The sequence below is a fragment of the Salvelinus sp. IW2-2015 genome, linkage group LG20 (assembly GCF_002910315.2).
Source record: "Salvelinus sp. IW2-2015 linkage group LG20, ASM291031v2, whole genome shotgun sequence".
Classification (NCBI taxonomy): domain Eukaryota; kingdom Metazoa; phylum Chordata; class Actinopteri; order Salmoniformes; family Salmonidae; genus Salvelinus; species Salvelinus sp. IW2-2015.
Window position 1 is genome coordinate 61,525,011 of NC_036860.1, and position 19,872 is coordinate 61,544,882.

The following is a 19,872-nucleotide window of genomic DNA, read 5'->3' on the forward strand; positions in this document are numbered from 1 at the left end:
TGGGGCCACAAAAAAACAGAACTCATCATGAGGGGCTGCAGTGGCTCATGGGTCTGCGTACCCCCCCCACACACACAGTGAAAAGAGAATATGTTTTAAAGTAAATTTCCTGCAATTCTACACATTTTGCCATAGTGTGGAGGTAAATGTTAGCCGTTCTTAATTTGATAACTGATGATCAATGGGCCACACCCCGTTTGGTAAGTCGACCATGCTTAGTACAGGTTTAGATTGCTGGCCGCTAGACTAATTTACCAATATATTTWAAAAAATGCTGACATGGGCTAATTGAGTGACTGCTGATGCARATCCCCGACTGAGTCCCCCCTGACAGTTATAGTTCATATAAGGGAATCAGTCAATTGAAATCAATTCATTAGTCGCTAATCTATGGATTTCACATGAATGGGAATACAGCTATGCATCAGTTGGTCACAGATACCTTAAAAAGGTAAGGGTGTGGATTAGAGGTCGACCGATTATGATTTTTCCACGCCGATACCGATGTCGATTATTGGAGGACAAAAAAAGCCGATACCGATTAATCGGCCGATTTAAAACAAATAAATATATGTATTTATATATATATATATATCARACACAGACACACACATTTTTGTAATAATGACAATTGCAACAATACTGAATGAACAATGAACACTTATTTTAACCTAATATAATACATAAATAAAATCAATTTAGTCTCAAATAACATGAGAACATATGTTAAAATGAACCACCAGCTTTRATGGGTCTTCAATATTCCCAGTTAAGAAGTTTTGGGTTGTAGTGCAGAAAGCAGAGCTTGTCTGCATTGTCCCCTGTCAGTCTGCTCCTCTGCGAAACACAGACCTTATTTGAAGTAGATCAAGACATTCTCTATGGAAGACATGAACGGTAAAATAACGAAGGAACCCCTTTCAAGTTCAGCCGCAAGTTATTACAGGAATTATAACGCGTCGACTATTTCTCTCTAAACCATATACCTTTGACTAATCCGGAAACTATCACCTCGAAAACAAAACGTTTATTCCGTTCCGTATTTTATCTAACGGGTGGCATCCATGAGTCTAAATATTCCTGTTACATTGCACAACCTTCAATGTTATGTCTTAATTACGTAAAATTCTGGCAAATTAGTTCGCAAAGAGCCAGGRGGCCCAAACTGTTGCATATACCCTGACTCTGCGTGCAATGAACGCAAGAGAAATGACACAATTTTACCTGGTTAATATTGCTTGCTAACCTGGATTTCTTTTAGCTAAARATGCAGGTTTAAAAATATATACTTGTGTATTGATTTTAAGAAAGACATTGATGTTTATGGTTAAGTACACATTGGAGCAATGACAGTCATTGATTGATTGTTTTTTATAAGATAAGTTTAATGCTAGCTAGCAATTTACCTTAGCTTACTGCATTCGCGTAACAGGCAGGCTCCTCGTGGAGTGCAATGTAATCAGGTGTTAGAGCATTGGACTAGTTAAATGTAAGGTTGCAAGATTGGATCCCCCGAGCTGACAAGGTTAAAAATCTGTCGAGGCAGAACGTTCCTAGTCCGTCATTGAAAATAAGAATGTGCTCTTAACTGACTTGCCTAGTTAAATAAAGAATAAATAAAGGTGTAAAAAAAAAAAAAAAAAGGGCAAATCGGTGCCCAAAAATACCGATTTCCGATTGTTATGAAAACTTGAAATCGGCCCCGATTAATCGGAATYGCCGATTAATCGGTCGACCTCTAGTGTGGATAGCGTTGCACATTTTGGGGAATATTCAGAGATGGAAACTTTCCGTGGGAATTAACGGAAATATATGCAAATTAATATTACTACCATTTAAATGTAGATGTTTTTTGTATTGGATATATTTACCATATCATATGGAGACAGAAACATAAACCTTTTACCTTATTATAAGTAGACATAATTGCAAATGATTAAACCCTCCAATAAAAAAAAAAATCCTTAATTAAATGAGTTGACTCTTCACATGGGATGATTTCACTGAACAAAAAAAAGGGAATATTGAATGGTCCCCAATGATCCATCGCATCTCCCAAAAACATTTTCAACATACATCTGTAAAARGATAGTCTAGAAACTAAAGCTTTGGTTGTCTTCCTCTCAGGCTTCCATGTCTTCTCCCTGGACCTCTTCAATGCCCACCTCTTGAACATCAGACTCTGAGGCCTCATCTTCACTGTCACTTTCCAACCTTGTTGAGGATGGCTCGTTGTCAGGCTCAAAAAGCCTCACATTTGCCCGGATGGCCACCAATTTTTCAACCCTTGTATTGTATTGGTCAGCCTGTTGGTGCTTTGGTGTGTGTGTTCCCAAACAAGGACCAGTTGCACTCTGAGGCGGTGGGATTTGGAGACAACAGGGGAAAGAGCCTCAGATCCACAAAGTCCCTTCCACCAGGTGGCTGATGAGATATGTTGGCACGACTGCCATATTGCAACTCCATCCCAAAGCCCTTGCTTGGAAGTGTACTTCGTCATACTGCCAAGAACCTTGCCCTCATCCAGGCCAAGGTGGCGAGACACGGTAGTGATGACACCATAGGCCTTGTTGAGCTGCAGTGAAATGTCTCCACACATCAGATAGTGCCCGTGGCATTTTCCTGTAAAGATTAGGAAAAAAATAGGAATAAAAACAACAAATACAATTCCATGTAAAGATAAATAGTTAAGCAGTTAGATGAAACATCTAATTTTTAAGATACATGTTTTAAAATGAAACATGTATGGATGAATTTAAGCAAAATTCCCAAAACTCCCAGGGCTTAACTTCCCATGGAAAATGTACGGAAAATTCTGGAAATTTACCGGAAAGTTTCCGACCTTTTGCAACCCTAGGTGTGGATCAGAAAACCAGTCAGTATCTGCTGTGACCACCATTTTCCTCATGCACCACGACATATCTCCTTCGCATAGAGTTGATCAGGCTGTTGATTGTGGCCTGTAGGAATGTTGTCCCACTTCTCTTCAATGACTGTGAGAAGTTGCTGGATATTGGTGGGAACTGGAACACGCTGTCGTATACGTTGATCCACAGCATCCCAAACATGCTCAATAGGTGACATGTCTGTTGACTATGCAGGCCATGGAAGAACTGGGACATTTTCAGCCTCCAGGAATTGTGTACACATCCTTGTGACATGGACTGTGAATTATCATGCTGAAACATGAGGTGATGGCGGCGGATGAATGGCATGACAAAGGGCCTCAGGTTCTCGGCACGGTATCTCTGTGCATTCAAATTGCCATCAATAAAATGCAATGGTGTTCGTTGTCCATAGCTTATGCCTGCCCATACCATAACCCCATGGGGCACTCTGTTCACAACGGCGACATCAGCAAACCACTTGGCCACACAACACCATACACGTGGTCTGCGGTTGTGAGGCCGGTTATACGTACTGCCAAATTCTTTAAAACAACATTGGAGGCGGCTTATGGTAGAGAAATGAACATTAAATTATCTGGCAACAGCTCTGGTGGATGTTTCTGCAGTAAGCATGCCAATTGCAAGCTCCCTCAAAACTTGACATCTGAGGCATTGAGTTGTGCGACAAAACTGCACATTTTAGAGGGGCCTTTTATTGTCCCCAGCACAAGGTGCACCTGTGTGTGTAATGATCATGCTGTTTAATCAGCTTCTTGATATGCCACACCTGTCAAGTGGATGGATTCTCTTGGCAAAGGAGAAATACTCACTAACAGGGATGTAAACACATTTCTGCACCAAATTTGAGAGAAAGAATATTTTTGTGTYTGTGGAAAATTTCTGGGATCTTTTACAGTATTACAGGAAAACAGAAAGGAAAACGCCTTACACTGCCTGGATGCCTGATGAAGACCTAAGGGTCGAAACTTTGTTACAATAAAATCACCTGGGAGCATGTGCAGCAGTGTGTGCCATTTTTCCTTTCTGTTTTCCATGAGTTTGCCTAAAACTCCAGCACTTGCGGAAAGTACCTGGATGTGCATATGTTGTTCAGCTTTTGGACATCTTTTATATAAACAAAATTTGTGCACAACATTTGAGAGAAATATGTTTTTGGGCATATGGAAAATTGGGATCTTTTATTACAGCTCATGAAACATGGGACCAACACTTTACATGTTGCGCTTCTTTTTTTGTTCAGTGTTGCCCATCCCTGGTCTATATGAACTCAGCAAAAAAAGAAACGTCCTCTAACTGTCAACTGCATTTATTTTCAGCAAACTTAGCATGTGTTAATATTTGTATGAACATAACAAGATTCAACAACTGAGACACAAACTGAACAAGGTCCACAGACATGTGACTAACAGAAATGGAATAATGTGTCCCTGAACAAAGGGAGGGTCAAAATCAAAAGTAACAGTCAGTATCTGGTGTGGCTACCAGCTGGATTAAGTACGGCAGTGCATCTCCTCATGGACTGCACCAGATTTGCCAGTTCTTGTTGTGAGATGTTACCCCACTCTTCCACCAAGGCACCTGCAAGTTCCCGGACATTTCTGGGGGAAATGTCCCTAGCCCTCACCCTCCGATCCTACAGGTCCCAGACATGCTCAATGGGATTGAGATCAGGGCCTTCGCTGCCATGGCAGGACACAGACATTCCTGTCTTGCAGGAAATCACGCACAAAACAGCAGTATGGCTAGTGGCGTTGTCTGCTGGAGGGTCATGTCAGGATGAGCCTGCAGGAAGGGTACCACATGAGGGAGGAGGATGTCTTCCATGTAACACACAGCATTGAGATTACCTTCAATGACAACAAGCTCAGTCCGATGATGCTGTGACACACCGCCCCAGACCATGATGGACCCTCCACCTCCAAATCGATCCCACTCCAGAGTACAGGCCTTGGTGTAACGCTCATTCCTTCAACGATAAACGCGAATCCGACCATCACCCCTGGTGAGACAAAACCCTGACTTGTCAGTGAAGAGCACTTTTTGCCAGTCCTGTCTGGTCCAGCGACGGTGGGTTTGTGCCCATAGGCGACGTTGTTGCCGGTGAGGTCCTGCCTTACAACAGGCCTACAAGCCCTCAGTCCAGCCTCTCTCAGCCTATTGCGGACAGTCTGAGCACTGATGAAGGGATTGTGCATTCCTGGTGTAACTCGAGCAGTTGTTCCCATCCTGTACCTGTCCCGCAGGTGTGATGTTCTGATGTACCGATCCTGTGCAGGTGTTGTTACATTTGGTCTGCCACTGCGAGGACGATCAGCTGTCCGTCCTGTCTCCCTGTAGTGCTGTCTTAGGCGTCTCACAGTAAGGACATTGCAATTTATTGCCCAGGCCACATCTGCAGTCCTCATGCCTCCTTGCAGCATGCCCAAGGCATGTTCACGCAGATAAGCAGGGACCCTGGGCAGCTTTCTTTTGGTATATTTCAGAGTCATTAGAAAGGKCTCTTTAGTGTCCTAAGTTTTCATAACTGTGATCTTAATTACCTACTGTTAGTSTCTTAACGACCATTCCACAGGGACGTTTCTTTTTTTGCTGAGTTTAGTAGCCTAGAGATTCTCAGTTAAATCAGTGGTTGCTGTCACTATTTCCAGATGCTAGATGGCAGCAAAGTAATCTGTCAAGATAATAATAATCATATAATGTATACATTTMAAAGATATCTCTTTATTGCTCCACTGAATATAACCGTGTAATGTTTTCAATGTGCAGAAACTGAGGAAAGCCAAGGTGTGTTTGAGTGAATATACGCTGGATCCCTCTAAAATGACCATGAGAGATCTCCTATACTACCTGCCTGATACCAACCCCATGACGTAAGGTTATATATAGGCTTCCTTCCGTGTGGGTTCTATACAGTATAATCTGTGTTAAGAGGGTTTTTCTGAGCCCTAAGATCCCTGTGTTGTGTGTTCCTACCAGGTCCTATCTGGAAGAGGAACAGAGGGAGAACCAGACTGTTCTGCCTCTCACCCCCCCAAGAGAAGAGTAAGTAGGCAGATTACAATGGAAGTGGAATGGATCACACAATATAAAGAGGTGTGCTTTGCTGTTTAACCCAACTTAAACTACCATCTCTGTCCCCCACAGGTCACCTGCGAGGCCCCCAACGCCAGAGGCCCCGGCTGAGATAGCAAGCCAGAGGGATGAAGATGAGGATGATGATGACGCTAACGATGGGGTGATTGTGCCGCGAGCGAGGGTGGCAGAGGACGGGTCTCTGATCATCGATGAGGAGAGGTCCGTGTTTAAATAAGCTTTCTACGGTTCCTTTTGACTTCAATAGCCACTTGCCCGTTATCATGACTAATCAGTGTGAGCCATGTTACCTGACTTGGTGTGGGTGTGTCCTCCAGTTTGACGGTAGAGGTCCTGAGGCAGAAAGGGCCAAATCCAGCTGATGATGGAGACCCAATCTTTGAGCGTGGCTCCACAACCACCTACTCTAGCTTTAGGAAAGGGACACACGTCAAACCCTGGTCCAACAAAGGTACAGTATGACAACCACTTGGTATCTGATGTGTACTCCCACATCATGCACAACTAGGCAATCTGCATTTGTTTCTGCACATTGAAACCAAAAGTCTTACTTAAACCAAATGTGTGTGTTTCATCAGAGACAGACATGTTCTTCCTGGCTATCAATATGGTGGGAACAGACTTCTCTATGATTGGACAGCTGTTTCCTCACCTCGGTCGCATTGAAATCAAGGTATATATTTCCTGTATACGCTATGATAGTCTCAATATTTCCTATATACAATAGAATATTCTAATTATTAGCCTCATAAGAAATCACTGATATTCTTAAGATATTTGCTTTACTCATCAAATACTYTAGGTTGGGCTGTATCACTTTAAAACTGTACTAGGCATGGTTGTGTTACTGCAGGTTTATCATTTGGTCTCCTGGTTTTTTATCTTTCAGAACAAGTTRAAGAAAGAGGAGAYAGCAAACAGCTGGAGGATAGACAAGGCCTTCAGTAATTTTGGAAAACTATTTTATCAGAAGCATATTACTATACTTAGTCATTATAGATGGGATTGGGGAATCAAACGCATTATGGTATTTTCTCTGTTCAGAGGAGAAACGTAGGCTGGATCTGGAGTTCTTCACAAGCCTCTTGGAGAAGATCTTGGGCATTGAGGCGAAGAGTAACAAAAACAGCAAGTCCCCCACGGAGAAGAAAGTGATCAAGAAAAATAAGAGAAAACCAAAAGGTAACTAAGATACATTTCCTTGTCTACTTCGTATTGGTCGTGTAGGGAGTTCCACCACAAGTCAATGCCTGAATTTCTCAGAGTGGATTTGCTATGTGTTGCATCTCATATGGCATCTCTCACCCATGTTATCTAGTGAAAGTGATGTGATTTCTTGGTCATAGTTCATATTAAGAGGGTAGTAATGTCTTCAGCCTCACTCACTAGCCATCCTTGCGTTCTGTATGGGTCTCAATATCTCTCTGCTCTCTGTCCATCAGAAAAGAAAGCAGCGAATCAGCTGAGTGACATGGAGGAGGAGAGGTGAGATGCYGAGATGGACAGCGACGAGGTGGAGGGAGAGAAGGAGAACGTCTCTAACGTAGGGAACACACCTGCCGCTGACTCCACCACCCCCAAGAGAAAACGCAAAAGGAAGGATGGAGGAGAGTCCTCCCCTAAAAAAGCAATGTATGGAAAGAAAAAGAAGAGCAGCAACCTGATAACAAGTGATCAAGGTGCAGTAGAACCACCATGACTTCAGCAGTGCTTTTCACAGTAGCCATATAACTCAATTAAAATACACAATATCTAGTAACTAAGGATCTTGTCTTATTTACTGACATTGTTGTGTCCTCTGCTTCCTCAGAAGAGGCTGGAGTACCGGAAGGTGAAGTACCTGAGGACCAGTCACCTGCTGAAAGGTAACATGTGCAGTTTGGAAACAATTTCACTATAGGATAGGAAACAAGTGTTACGTGCTGAGATATCTCTATAATGTATTTTTGTATTAGTTCAAAGCAAGCGGAAGGGCCAGTGGAAGGAGACAAGGGTCATGTGGAGATCAAACCAGCCCAGCTGTCCCGTGGTCGACCCCAGAGACCTCTCCCTAACCTGGGGAGGAAGTGGGGCCAGAGAGGCCTGCATCCCAAGACCAAGCCTAAAGATAAAGATGGGCCCACACCTGTGGAGGAGGAGAACACTGAAGAAGGAGTTTCTAAGGAACAGGTTGGTCTTTGTGTTGGGAGGAAAACCTAATTAAGACAGCAAATAGAGCTTATATTCTCGTCAACATCATRGTGGATAGAAATGTTCCTGTGGTCATATAATGTTTCAGGGCGGCAGATAGCTTAGCGGTTAGAGTGTTGGGCTAGTAACCCTTGAGCAAGACATTTAACCCTAATATGCTCCAGGAGCTCCGTACTACTATGGCTGACCCTGTAAAACAACCCATTTCCCTGCACCTATCTGGTGTATGTGACAATAAAACATATAAACTGAGTGTACACAACGTTAAGAAGACCTTCCTAATATTGAGTTGCACCCCTTTAGCCGTCAGAACAGCCTCAATTCATAAGGGGATTGGACTACAAGGTGTCGACAGCGTTCCACAGGGATGCTGGCCCATGTTGACTCCAATGCTTCCCACAGTTGTTTCAAATTGGCTGGATGTCCTTTGGGTGGTGGACCATTGTTGATACACACGGGAAACTGTTGAGTGTGAAAAACCCAGCAGTGTTGCAGTTCTTGACCCATAACCGGTGTGCCTGGCACCTTCTACCATACCTCATTCAAAGGCACTTCAATCCTTTGTCTTGCCCATTCACCCTCTAAATGGAACACATACACAATACATGTCTCAATTGTCTCAAGGCTTAAAAATCCTTCTTTAATAACCTTTTAAAGATCTGACCCTTTTTTTACATTTTCGCCTAAAATGACATACCCAAATCTAACTGCCTGTAGCTCACGATCTGAAGCAGGGATATGSATATTCTTGATACCATTTGAAAGGAAACACTTTGAAGTTTGTGGAAATGTGAAATGAATGGAGGAGAATATAACACATTAGATCTGGTAAAAGATAATGCAAACAAGAAACATGCACTTTCAATTTTTTCCCCATCATTTTGAAATGCAAGAGAAAGGCCATAATATCATATAGGAGTTTAGGAGCAATTTAGATTTTGGCCACCAGATGACAGCAGTGTGTGTGCAAAGTTGTGCAATACTGCACAATATTTTCTATCAAGTCTGGCCGAATTGGTCAATTGATACATCTTCAAGTACATAACTATAGAGAACATACAAAAATTAAGTTTACACACTCCCAGGAATGTCATACATGATGGATCATTAGCTTCCCTATAGAAAAAACACATCTAGATGGCGGGGTGGGTGTGGAGCCAGAGACAGCAGTGGGGTCAAACTGCAGAACCCAGTCCCTACATTTGAATATAAAAAAAATATTTTATCAAACAAAACTATCTCTGGGACACTCAGAATGATAAATCAGAGCAAGATTACTGAATGTAAGTACATTACTTACCTTCAGAGGTGAATGTGTCGTGTCTTTGACTATGCCAGATTGATTGCTATGACATGCTATTCTATAAAATAATTTCTCCGTAATTAATATTACCTGATTGAACTAATCATGTAAATATTAATTAACTAGAGAGGGACACCACYAAATAATATTTATAGAGCTGTTATCTTTCGAATAAACTCTTAAAGATTTAGTCATATTTTACTAAATAGCAGTCACATTAATCGTAATTTTATTCAGTCTCATCTGAAAGTTGTAAGTCCTTGATTATCTGCAAGAATCCTGGCTAACAAGTTGAATCAGCAATACAAAATTGGGTTTAATTATTTATTTACTAAATACCTAACTAATCACACAGAATCACACATATACAATTAAATCATAACTTGATCACAAATTACGTCATACAGAAAAACGTCCCTAGCGGGCGGAATAGATATGACAGCTTGTTACACAAAGGGAATGGCCTAAGTCTTAGTGAAAGAGCGGGAGACAGGGACAGAGGCGAAGCTGTGCTATCGTAAATACAGTATCTGATGCATTCTAAATTACCGCCCATTTGAAAAAGAAAATGCAATAAATATTTACTCTGAGCTGCGCTTCAGTAGGTTGGTGGTAGATGGAAGACCGTATCGCCAACCCGAGTCCTCTGTCCTTTGGAGAATGTCTCTGGTAGTCACGGGATACGTTGTAGTAACGTTGTGGGTAGTAGACGGGATACTCGGACTGTCCTTCCTAACCTGCGTTTGTAGCAGCTGTTGCCAACTCAACGGCTAGGAGATATCACTTCTGTAGTGAACACGAGTTCAAAGTTCATACCATTCACAATCAAAGTCCATGCTGATGTTGGCCTAGTTCTGTAGTTATTGTCTGAACCATTCTGACACAGGACCGTCATCCTGGTGTACCCGGAACAGGAAGTTATATTCTTGTCAAGGATTTATATAGTGGAGGGAGAGGGGTGTCTCTGAAAAGTTTCTAACCCATGCCTCTTCACAGGGGCGGGCCACTGTGAGCAGAGGAAAACTTATGAAAGCACAGATCTCTCATTTTGGAAGCTAAAATTACATTTCACCTCTTCACAAATAATGTAATATTCAAACATTTCAATTAAACAACAATTCCATGTGAATCCGATACCTCTGACGTTTAGACTTTCRACAGTAGAGTTTATGTCATTCTATCATTGATGAGGATGTGTCAGAGGGCAACCGAACTGACATAATATACCTTAAGTACCACCGCATATGTTCAGTTGGTCGGATTACCAGAATATAGTTCATTTCCCCCCACTTTCTGATGTCCCCAGAATCTCTATGTTAACCAAGGGGTTTTCTTATGTCACATCAGTAGGGAAGAGGAACGGGGGAGGGGGGAAAGAGGTATTTATGACGGTCATAAACCTACCCCCACTGCCAAGTCATGACAAATGTATCAAACCAGTTGACGTGATAAAGTTTTTTGTTGTTGTGCACTCTCCTCAAACAATAACATGGCATTTCACTGTAATAGCTACTGTAAATTGGACAGTGCAGTTAGATGAACAAGAATTTATGTTTGCTGTTACTTACAACATCATTCTAGTCACATTAGCGCACGTTAGCAACAACCGTCGCGGTATAGGGACACCGATCCTACGGGATCTTTAAGAGGTTTTAACATGTCTTCTCCCCTTCATCTACACTGATTGAWGTGGATTTAACAAGTGACATCAATAAGGGATCATAGGTTTCACCTGGATTCACCTGGTCAGTTTATATCATGGAGGCAGCTCTGCAGAGTGGTCACTAGCTGGCACAGCCACAGTCATAAAATCTGATTTTAAACCTAACCTTAACCACACTGCTAACCCTAATGCCTAACCTTAAATTAAGACCATAAAGCTCATTTTTGTTTTAATGAAATGTAGCAATATAGCCAATTTTGACATTGKAGCTTACACACAATTGTTTATTTTCCTTATTAATTTAAACCATTTGTAACATTCTATCAACTCAGATAGTACTGTCCAACCTCTACTTTAACTTACTTTCAGGTTGATAAAGCTGCTTCGTCGAAAGTCAGTCAAAAGAAGAAGAAGAAAGCTGGTGATGTCTCTTCATCTGAGGAAGAGGAGGAAGAAGCCAACGATAAACCCATCAAATCCACCAGGTAGGTACAGTTGAAGTCGGAAGTTTACATACACTTAAGTTGGAGTCATTAAAACTAGTTTTTCAACCACTCCACAAATTTCTTGTTAACAAACTATAGTTTTGGCAAGTCCATTAGGACATCTACTTTCTGCATGACACTAGTCATTTTTCCAACAATTGTTTACAGACAGATTATTTCACTTATAATTCACTGTATCACAATTCCAGTGGGTCAGAAGTTTACATACACTAAGTTGACTGTGCCTTAAAAACAGCTTGGAAAATTCCAAAATTATGTCATGGCTTTAGAAGCTTCTGACAGGCAATTAACATAATTTTAGTCAATTGGAGGTGTACCTGTGGATGTATTTCAAGGCCTACCTTCAAACTCAGTGCCTGTTTGCTTGACATCATGGGAAAATCAAAAGAAATCAGCCAAGAAAACAAAATTTGCAGACAAGTCTGGTTCATCCTTGGAAGCAATTTCCAAATGCCTGAAGGTACCACTTTCATCTGTACAAACAATAGTACGCAAGTATAACACCATGGGACCACGCAGCCGTCATACCGCTCAGGAAGAGACGCGTTCTGTCTCCTAGAGATAAAGTACTTTGGTGCGAAAGTGCAAATCAATCCCAGAACAACAGCAAAGGACCCTGTGAAGATGCTGGAGGAAACAGGTATAAAAGTATCTATAACCACAGTAAAACGAGTCCTATATCGACATAACCTGAAAGGCCGCTCAGCAAGGAAGAAGCAACTGCTCCAAAACCGCCATAAATAAGCCAGACTACGGTTTGCAGCTGCATATGGGGACAGAGATTGTACTTTTTGGAGGAAATGTCCTCTGGTTTGATGAAACAAAAATAGAACTGTTTGGCCATAATTACCAATCGTTATGTTTGGAGGAAAAATGGGGAGACTTGCAAGCCAAAGAACACCATCCAACCGTGAAGCACGGGTATGGCAGCATCATGTTGTGGGGGTGAATTGCTGCAGGGACTGGTGCACTTCACAAAATAGATGGCATCATGAGGTAGGAAAATTATGTGGATATTTTGAAGCAACATCTCAAGACCTCAGTCAGGAAGTTAAAGCTTTGTCACAAATGTGTCTTCCAAATGGACAATGACCCCAAGCATACTTCCAAAGTTGTGGCAAAATGGCTTAAGACAACAAAGTCAAGGTATTGGAGTGGCCATCACAAAGCCCTGACCTCAATCATTTAGAAAATCTGTGGGCAGAACTGAAAAAGCACATGCAAGCAAGGAGTCCTTAAAACCTGACTCATTACACCAGCTCTGTCAGGAGGAATGGGCCAAAATTCACCCAACTTATTGTGGGAAGCTTGTGGAAGGCTACCTGAAACGTTTGACCCAAGTTTAACAATTTAAAGGCAATGCTACCAAAAACTAATTGAGTGTATGTAAACTTCTGACCCATTGGGAATGTCATGAAAGAAATAAAAGCTGAAATAAATCATTCTCTTCTATTATTCTGACATTTCACATTCTTAAAATAAAGTGGCGATCTTAACTGACCTAAGACAGGGAATTTTTACTATGATTCAATGTCAGGAATTGTGAAAAACGGAGTTTAAATGTATTTGGCTAAGGTTTATGTAAACTTCCGACTTCAACTGTGTGTATATATATATGTGTGTATATATATATATATATATATATATATATACACACACACTGAAGAAGGTCACAGCTATGAATTGTAGTGCGCAATCTAACTGTTTGTTTGTGTATTTCAGGTATGGTAGAATACCCCAAAAGACACAGCTCCTGAATTACCCTGCAAAGGAGGAGGGGGACTTGCCGTCTGACTCTGCCCCCGCTCCTGCCTCAAACGGATCCCCATCCACTTCCTCCTCATCCACCAAGCTGAAAGCCAAACCACCAACCAGAAGGGCCAAAATCAAACCTGGCCCCGCCCTGCCAGGTAGGAAGGGCCAATCAGTGGCCCGGAAACCCAAGCTGATAACCCTGAGGGCCTCCCAGTCTGAAGATGATGATGAGGAGGGAGGAAGAGAACAGAAGGAGGAGGCACAGGCCCAGGAAGACCACCACAATCCCACAAGTTCCGGGGAGGAGAACCAGGCGCAAGCGTTTGTTCCTATGAGCCTTCGCTCGCCACAACCCGTCGCCACAGAGGTTGAGGAGAACATGGAGGAGGTGAGAGTGGTGACACACATACCATTTTCATACTACTGAGCCGACATGTACAGCGCTGGCCTGGTTACGCATCCACCATAATTGCTAGAACCGTACTAGAAAGGGCAAGGTGAAAATAAAATATCAATGCCAGCACAGTGTGATATAGATTGGCTCAATGGTGTGAAAGGGGTGACAGAGTCTACAGTCCTGAGGATGTAGATCTTCTCATAATGGACTCACCTATGTATTTGTAGTTATTTTTGGGGTTAATTTATAGTGGAAAAGTATTTAGACCCTTGACTTTTTCCACATTTTGTTGCGTTACAGCCGRATTCTAAAATGGATTAAATTGTTTTTTTCCCTCATCAATCTACACACAATACCCCATAATGACAAATCTGAAATACCCCCATTGGTTTACCCATTCATTCACTCTCTGACTTGCTATTCACAAAGCTGCTTTAGTTATCCTAAACTTTTAAATGCACCACAACCTTCCCTCTGTATGTATTTTTATTAGTTTATTATCAGTTTTATCATGCATGGTTTTTCCATCCTTTAACCTTCCTCCCTGTCCTCCTCTCCTCCACTCASAGCTTGATATCGCCACCAATCTGCCTGACATCCTGGCTCTATCCCAGGATGCATTCTGTCCTGACTTGTCATGCGATCAGGCGCAGGGTGAAATGGGCACAGTGCCCTGTGAACATCAGTTGGACCTGTTAGTAGTAAGTCATCATGTGCCCTGTCTTGTGTGGACAAAATGTGTTTCCCTATACGTCAGGAGTATTCAACCGGGGGTACTGCAGGGGGTCCACATAAAATATTATAAATAAACTGGATTTTTAAATATATATTTTTTATGAATATGTTTTTTTATGTCAACTTTATTTCTCAACTCCTAATATTGAGTCAGTTACACTCACTGGAGTCAATTACACTCACTGGAGTCAGTTACACTCACTGGAGTCAGTTACACTCACTGGAGTCAGTTACACTCACTGGAGTCAGTTACACTCACTGGAGTCAGTTACACTCACTGAGTCAACTTTACAACTACACTGAGTCAGTTACTCTCCACGAGTGTCAAGTATACACTCTAACTGGAGTCAATTTACCTCTCACATGGAGTCAGCTTACCTCATTTGAGAGTAAGTTAACACTCACTGAGCTATTACACTCACTGGAGTGAATTAACTCACTGGACTAGTTACACCCTCACTTGGAGTCATTATTACCACTGGAGCTCGTTAACACTCCATGGAACATATTACACTCACTGGAAGTCCAGTTAACACCTGGAGTCAATATAAACTCAACTGGAGCAAGTTACACTGCACTGGAGGTCAATTACACTCACTGGATCAGTTACAACCACTGGAGTCAGTACATCCACTGGAGTCAATTCAACCTCACCTGAGAGTCAGTTACACTAATTGGAGTCAGTTACATCTCGGGAGTCAATTACAGCTCACTGAGTTACCTGACATTGCTTTTTCAAAGTCTTGCTAATAGCCTACAGTCAGATTAGCGACCAGTCAATACGGTACCAGTCAATTAGGCTACCAGTCAAAGAGGCTACTCCAGTCAAAGGCTACCAGTCCAGCATAGGCTACCAGTCAATAGGCTTACAGTACAATGGCTACCAGTCAATAGGCTACCAGTCATAGTCACACAGTCAAAAGGTACATCATAGGCTAAGTTCAGTAGGCTACAGTATAGGCTACCAAGTCAGGGCACCAGTCATAGCGACTAGTCAGTAGGCCTACCAGTTCAGTAGGCGACCAGTTCAATAGCGCCAGTCAAGGCTAACAGTCAGTAGGACCAGTCAAGTTTAGGCTAACCACAATAGGCTACCAAGTCAGTAGGCCAGTCATAAGGTACAGTTCAGTAGGCTACAGTCATAGCTAACCAGCATGGTACAGTCAATAGCTACATCTAGTAGGCCTACCAGTCAATCATGGTCTCTCAGTCAAATTAGGGCTACCAGTCAATAGGCTACCAGTCAGTAGGCTACCAGTCAGTAGGCTACCAGTCAATAGACTACCAGTCAATAAGCTACCAGTCAATAGGCTACCAGTCAATAGACTACCAGTCAATAGGCTACCACTCAATAGGCTACCACTCAATAGGCTACCAGTCAATAAGCTACCACTCAATAGGCTACCACTCAATAGACTACCACTCAATAGGCTACCAGTGTGGCAAGTGCTGCTGGTGTTCTTTTTTTTTGCCAGCACATTGCTAACCTCTGTTTTAAACAGCTGCTTCTGGCAGAAATGTGTCTGGAGGTACTTTTCTAGCTAAAAGGTTGGAGTTTGGACCTACAGTATACTTCCTCTTCCAGTTATTATGTTGGGAGGTCAAAATAGTTTTTCATTGTCTACCAAATCTATTCATTTTTAAATGTTGATTACTTCTCCTTGCCATTATCATTCACCTAATGATAAGACAAGACGTGAAAAAATATGCTTTTGCTAATGTATGATGGCAAGAAAAGATTGAAGACCCCTCCTATATAGTGCCTTGGAAAGTATTCGGACCCCTTGACTTTTTCCACATTATGTTACGTTACAACCTTATTCTAAAATGTATTAAATCATTTTTTACACAATCTACACAGACTACCCCATAATGAAAATCAAAACAGGTTTTTAGAAATGTTCTACAAATTTAATATCACATTTACATAAGTATTCAGACCCTTTACTCAGTACTTTGTTGAAGCACCTTTGGCAGCGAAAACAGCCTTGAGTCTTCTTGGGTATGACGCTACAAGCTTGGCACACCTGTATTTGTGGAGTTTCTCCCATTCTTCTCTGCAGATCCTCTCAAGGTCTGTCAGGTTGGATGGGGAGCGTTGCTGCACGGCTATTTCCACGTCTCTCCAGAGATGTTTGATCGGGTTCAAGTCCAGACTCTGGCTGAGCCACTCAAGGCCATTCAGAGACCTGTCCACTTCTGCGTTGTCTTGACTGTGTGCTTAGGGTCGTTGTKCTGTTGGAAGGTGAACCTTCGCACCAGTCTGAGGTCCTGAGAGCAGGACCGTTCTGGAGCAGGTTTTCATCAAGGATCTCTCTGTACTTTGCTCCGTTCATGTTTCCCTCGATCCTGACTAATCTCCCAGTCCCTCCCAGCCACCACCATGCTTTACTGTAGGGATGGTATTGGCCAGGTGATGAGCAGTGCCTGGTTTCTTCCTGATGTGACGCTGGGCATTCAGGCCAAAGAGTTCAGTCTTGGTCTCATCAGACCAGATAATCTTGTTTCTCATGGTCTGAGAGTCCTTTAGGTTCTTTTTGGCTAACTCCAAGCAGGCTGTCATGTGCCTTTTACTGAGGAGTGGCTTCTGTCTAGCCAATCTACCATAATGGCCTGATTGGTGGAGTGCTATAGAGATGGTTGTCCTTCTGGAAAGTTCTCCCATCTCAACAGAGGAACTCTTGAGCTCAGTCGGAGTGACCTTCGGATTATTGGTCATCTCCCTGACCAATGCCCTTCTCCCCCAATTGCTCAGTTTGGCCGGGCGGCCAGCTCTAGGAACTCTTGGTGGTTCCAAACTTCTTCCATTTAAGAATGATGGAAGCCACTTTGTTCTTGGGGACCTTCAATGCTGCAGAAATGTTTTGGTACCCTTCCCCATATTTATGCCTTCGACACAATCCTGTCTCTGAGCTCTACGGACAATTCCTTCAACCTCGTGGCTTGGTTTTTGCTCTGACATGGATGATACATGTTAACAGGATGCACCTGCGCTCAATTTCGAGTTTCATAGCAAAGGGTCTGAATACTTAATGTAAATATGGTATTTCTGTTTATTATTTTTAATAAATGTGAAAAGAAATTCTAAAAACTGTTTTCGCTTTGTCATTATGGGGTATTGTGTGTAGATTGAAGATTGTTTTATATATATTTTTTATCCATTTTAGAATAAGGCTGTAACGTAACAAAATGTGGAACAAGTCAAGGGGTCAGAATACTTTCCCGAATGCGCTGTACATCACAACCATCCCTGCTTCAGCCATGTTGTTATACTATGTTTTGTCATAATATCACATTTGATTTATATAGGACTTACCACAAGGCCTCAGTGTTATATTAAGGTCACTGGGTCAAGCACCCACCTGGTTCAAACACTTCAGCTATTTTGCTCCAGATTGTGGATCTCTTATGAGGCCAATTTTTGTTTTGTTTTCTTCATTCTAGGATGTAATTGACTTCCTGTCTCCAGATAACATGGAAGGTTGGTTGGTCATTTCAAGAGCTGATATCTATTGCATCCTCTTAAGTAAAACAGTCAAAAACCTTTCTCCCTCTATCCACTAACTATAGAGTGTTCATTTAACAGTCTCTCTCTTCTCTTCTCCTCGGTCTGTGTTCCAGTATCTGATCTACCTCTCAGCACTAACTATAGAACGTTAAACAGTCTCTCTCCTCTGTGTTCTAGTGTCTGAGGAGAGCTACAACGAGGCAGCTAGAAGCTTACTGGCCATCGGCAATCTCACCCACCTGTCTCAGGCTGCTGAAGCCTGCACTGCAGCAGATGATTTCATCACTGAAGAATGTTCCAATGAGGAACAACAGTACCAGATGTCATCACAGCCCGCTGACCAATCACAAACTAGCACKACTCCTTCTGAATCTCTGACCTTTGGGTCGCTGAGGCATCCCTGACTGCTGAGGATTCTGTCCCTGTTGCCAGGTCAACAGCCTCTATCCCAGTCTCCAAGATATCAGCCTATGTTGCAGTCGCTATGACAACAACCACATCTGTCCCAGTCACCACGACAACAAAAATAGCCTCTGTCCCAGTCACTACGACAGCAGCCTCTGTCCTGTCACCATAACGACAGCCTCTGTCCCAGTCACCAGGACAACCGCCTGTATTCCAGTCACCATAACAACCGCCTCTGTCCCAGTCACCACAACAACATCCTCTGTCCCAATCACCACGACAACAGCCTCTGTCCGAGTCACCACGAGCACAGCTTCTGCCCAAGTGCCTCAGAGCAGTGACGAGCCAACTCAGGAAACCACACCTGCAGAGGAGGAGCCTCTCAGACATGGGGAGGGAACTGTTATTGGACACGCCTCTTATGTGAAATTATGTTCAGAAGTGTCCAAGCAGCAGACGACCTCACAGACCAGGAGGAGCCGCTTCCCTAAGGTCAAACCCAACATGGGCCTGGCTGCCAGGACCACACAACCCAAACCAACACATCCTACAGAAAATATTACCACACAGCCAAAAGCACCACAGTATACCATCACACAATCAGAACCACCACCACAGCCTATGCTGAATATCACTGCATCCTCAAAACCACAGCCATCCAAGAATATCACCACAGAACCACCACTGCCTACCGAGAGTATTACCACAGAGTCAGAACCACAGCCCAAACAGAGAAGTACCACACACTCCAACCCACAGCGCACTGCAAATATCATTACACACAGAACCACAGCCCATTCAGAGGACCAGAGTAGCCCATTCAAAGCCACAGTGTACACAAAATATTACTACGCACACAGAACCAGAACAGCCCACACTAAATACCACCACACAGTCAGAACCACACCAGCCTACACTAGATACCACCACACAGTCAGAACCACCCCAGCCCACACTAAATACCACCACACAGTCAGAACCACCCCAGCCCACACTAAATACCACCACACAGTCAACATCAGTCAGAACCGACCTCAGCCCACATCTAAACCTACCACCATACAGTCACAACCCACCTCCAGCCCTACACTATAAATACCCTACCACAGCTCAAACCATTCAAGCAGCAGCCAGTACACACTAAATACCATACACAGCAAGTCAGAAACCCTCGCCTACACTGAAAATATGACCCACCAGGTCCGCAGGCAACCAGAGGCCTCCAGCTCCAGAGTCACCTCTGAGTATGACAAGAAGAAGGAGCAAAGGTTCGCATGGCCCAAAGGAATACTACTTCCTCTCCCTCAGTGCTGTAGGGTCTCAAGTCAAAGGACATCAGACCACCTCAGACCAAGCCCAAACAGACTGGTCCTCCAACTCGCAGAGGCCGTTACCTAACCCAAACCAA

The 19,872-nt window shown here is 42.9% G+C and overlaps 1 protein-coding gene across 1 annotated transcript in view; it reads left to right on the forward strand.

Moving 5' to 3' along the window:
• The window catches only part of LOC111980044 (mucin-17-like), a 32,796-nt gene that overhangs the window by 2,872 nt on the left and 10,052 nt on the right, over positions 1 to 19,872 (forward strand). Inside the window, exons 3-18 of the mRNA XM_070433704.1 lie at positions 5,676 to 5,779; positions 5,886 to 5,951; positions 6,054 to 6,203; positions 6,320 to 6,453; positions 6,581 to 6,675; positions 6,892 to 6,946; positions 7,047 to 7,184; positions 7,493 to 7,681; positions 7,813 to 7,867; positions 7,958 to 8,171; positions 11,528 to 11,643; positions 13,387 to 13,807; positions 14,386 to 14,601; positions 17,996 to 18,032; positions 18,237 to 18,453; positions 18,539 to 19,200. Coding sequence (XP_070289805.1) covers positions 5,676 to 5,779; positions 5,886 to 5,951; positions 6,054 to 6,203; positions 6,320 to 6,453; positions 6,581 to 6,675; positions 6,892 to 6,946; positions 7,047 to 7,184; positions 7,493 to 7,681; positions 7,813 to 7,867; positions 7,958 to 8,171; positions 11,528 to 11,643; positions 13,387 to 13,807; positions 14,386 to 14,601; positions 17,996 to 18,032; positions 18,237 to 18,453; positions 18,539 to 19,200 — 2,869 coding nt within the window. The remainder of the gene's footprint in view (positions 1 to 5,675; positions 5,780 to 5,885; positions 5,952 to 6,053; positions 6,204 to 6,319; positions 6,454 to 6,580; positions 6,676 to 6,891; positions 6,947 to 7,046; positions 7,185 to 7,492; positions 7,682 to 7,812; positions 7,868 to 7,957; positions 8,172 to 11,527; positions 11,644 to 13,386; positions 13,808 to 14,385; positions 14,602 to 17,995; positions 18,033 to 18,236; positions 18,454 to 18,538; positions 19,201 to 19,872) is intronic.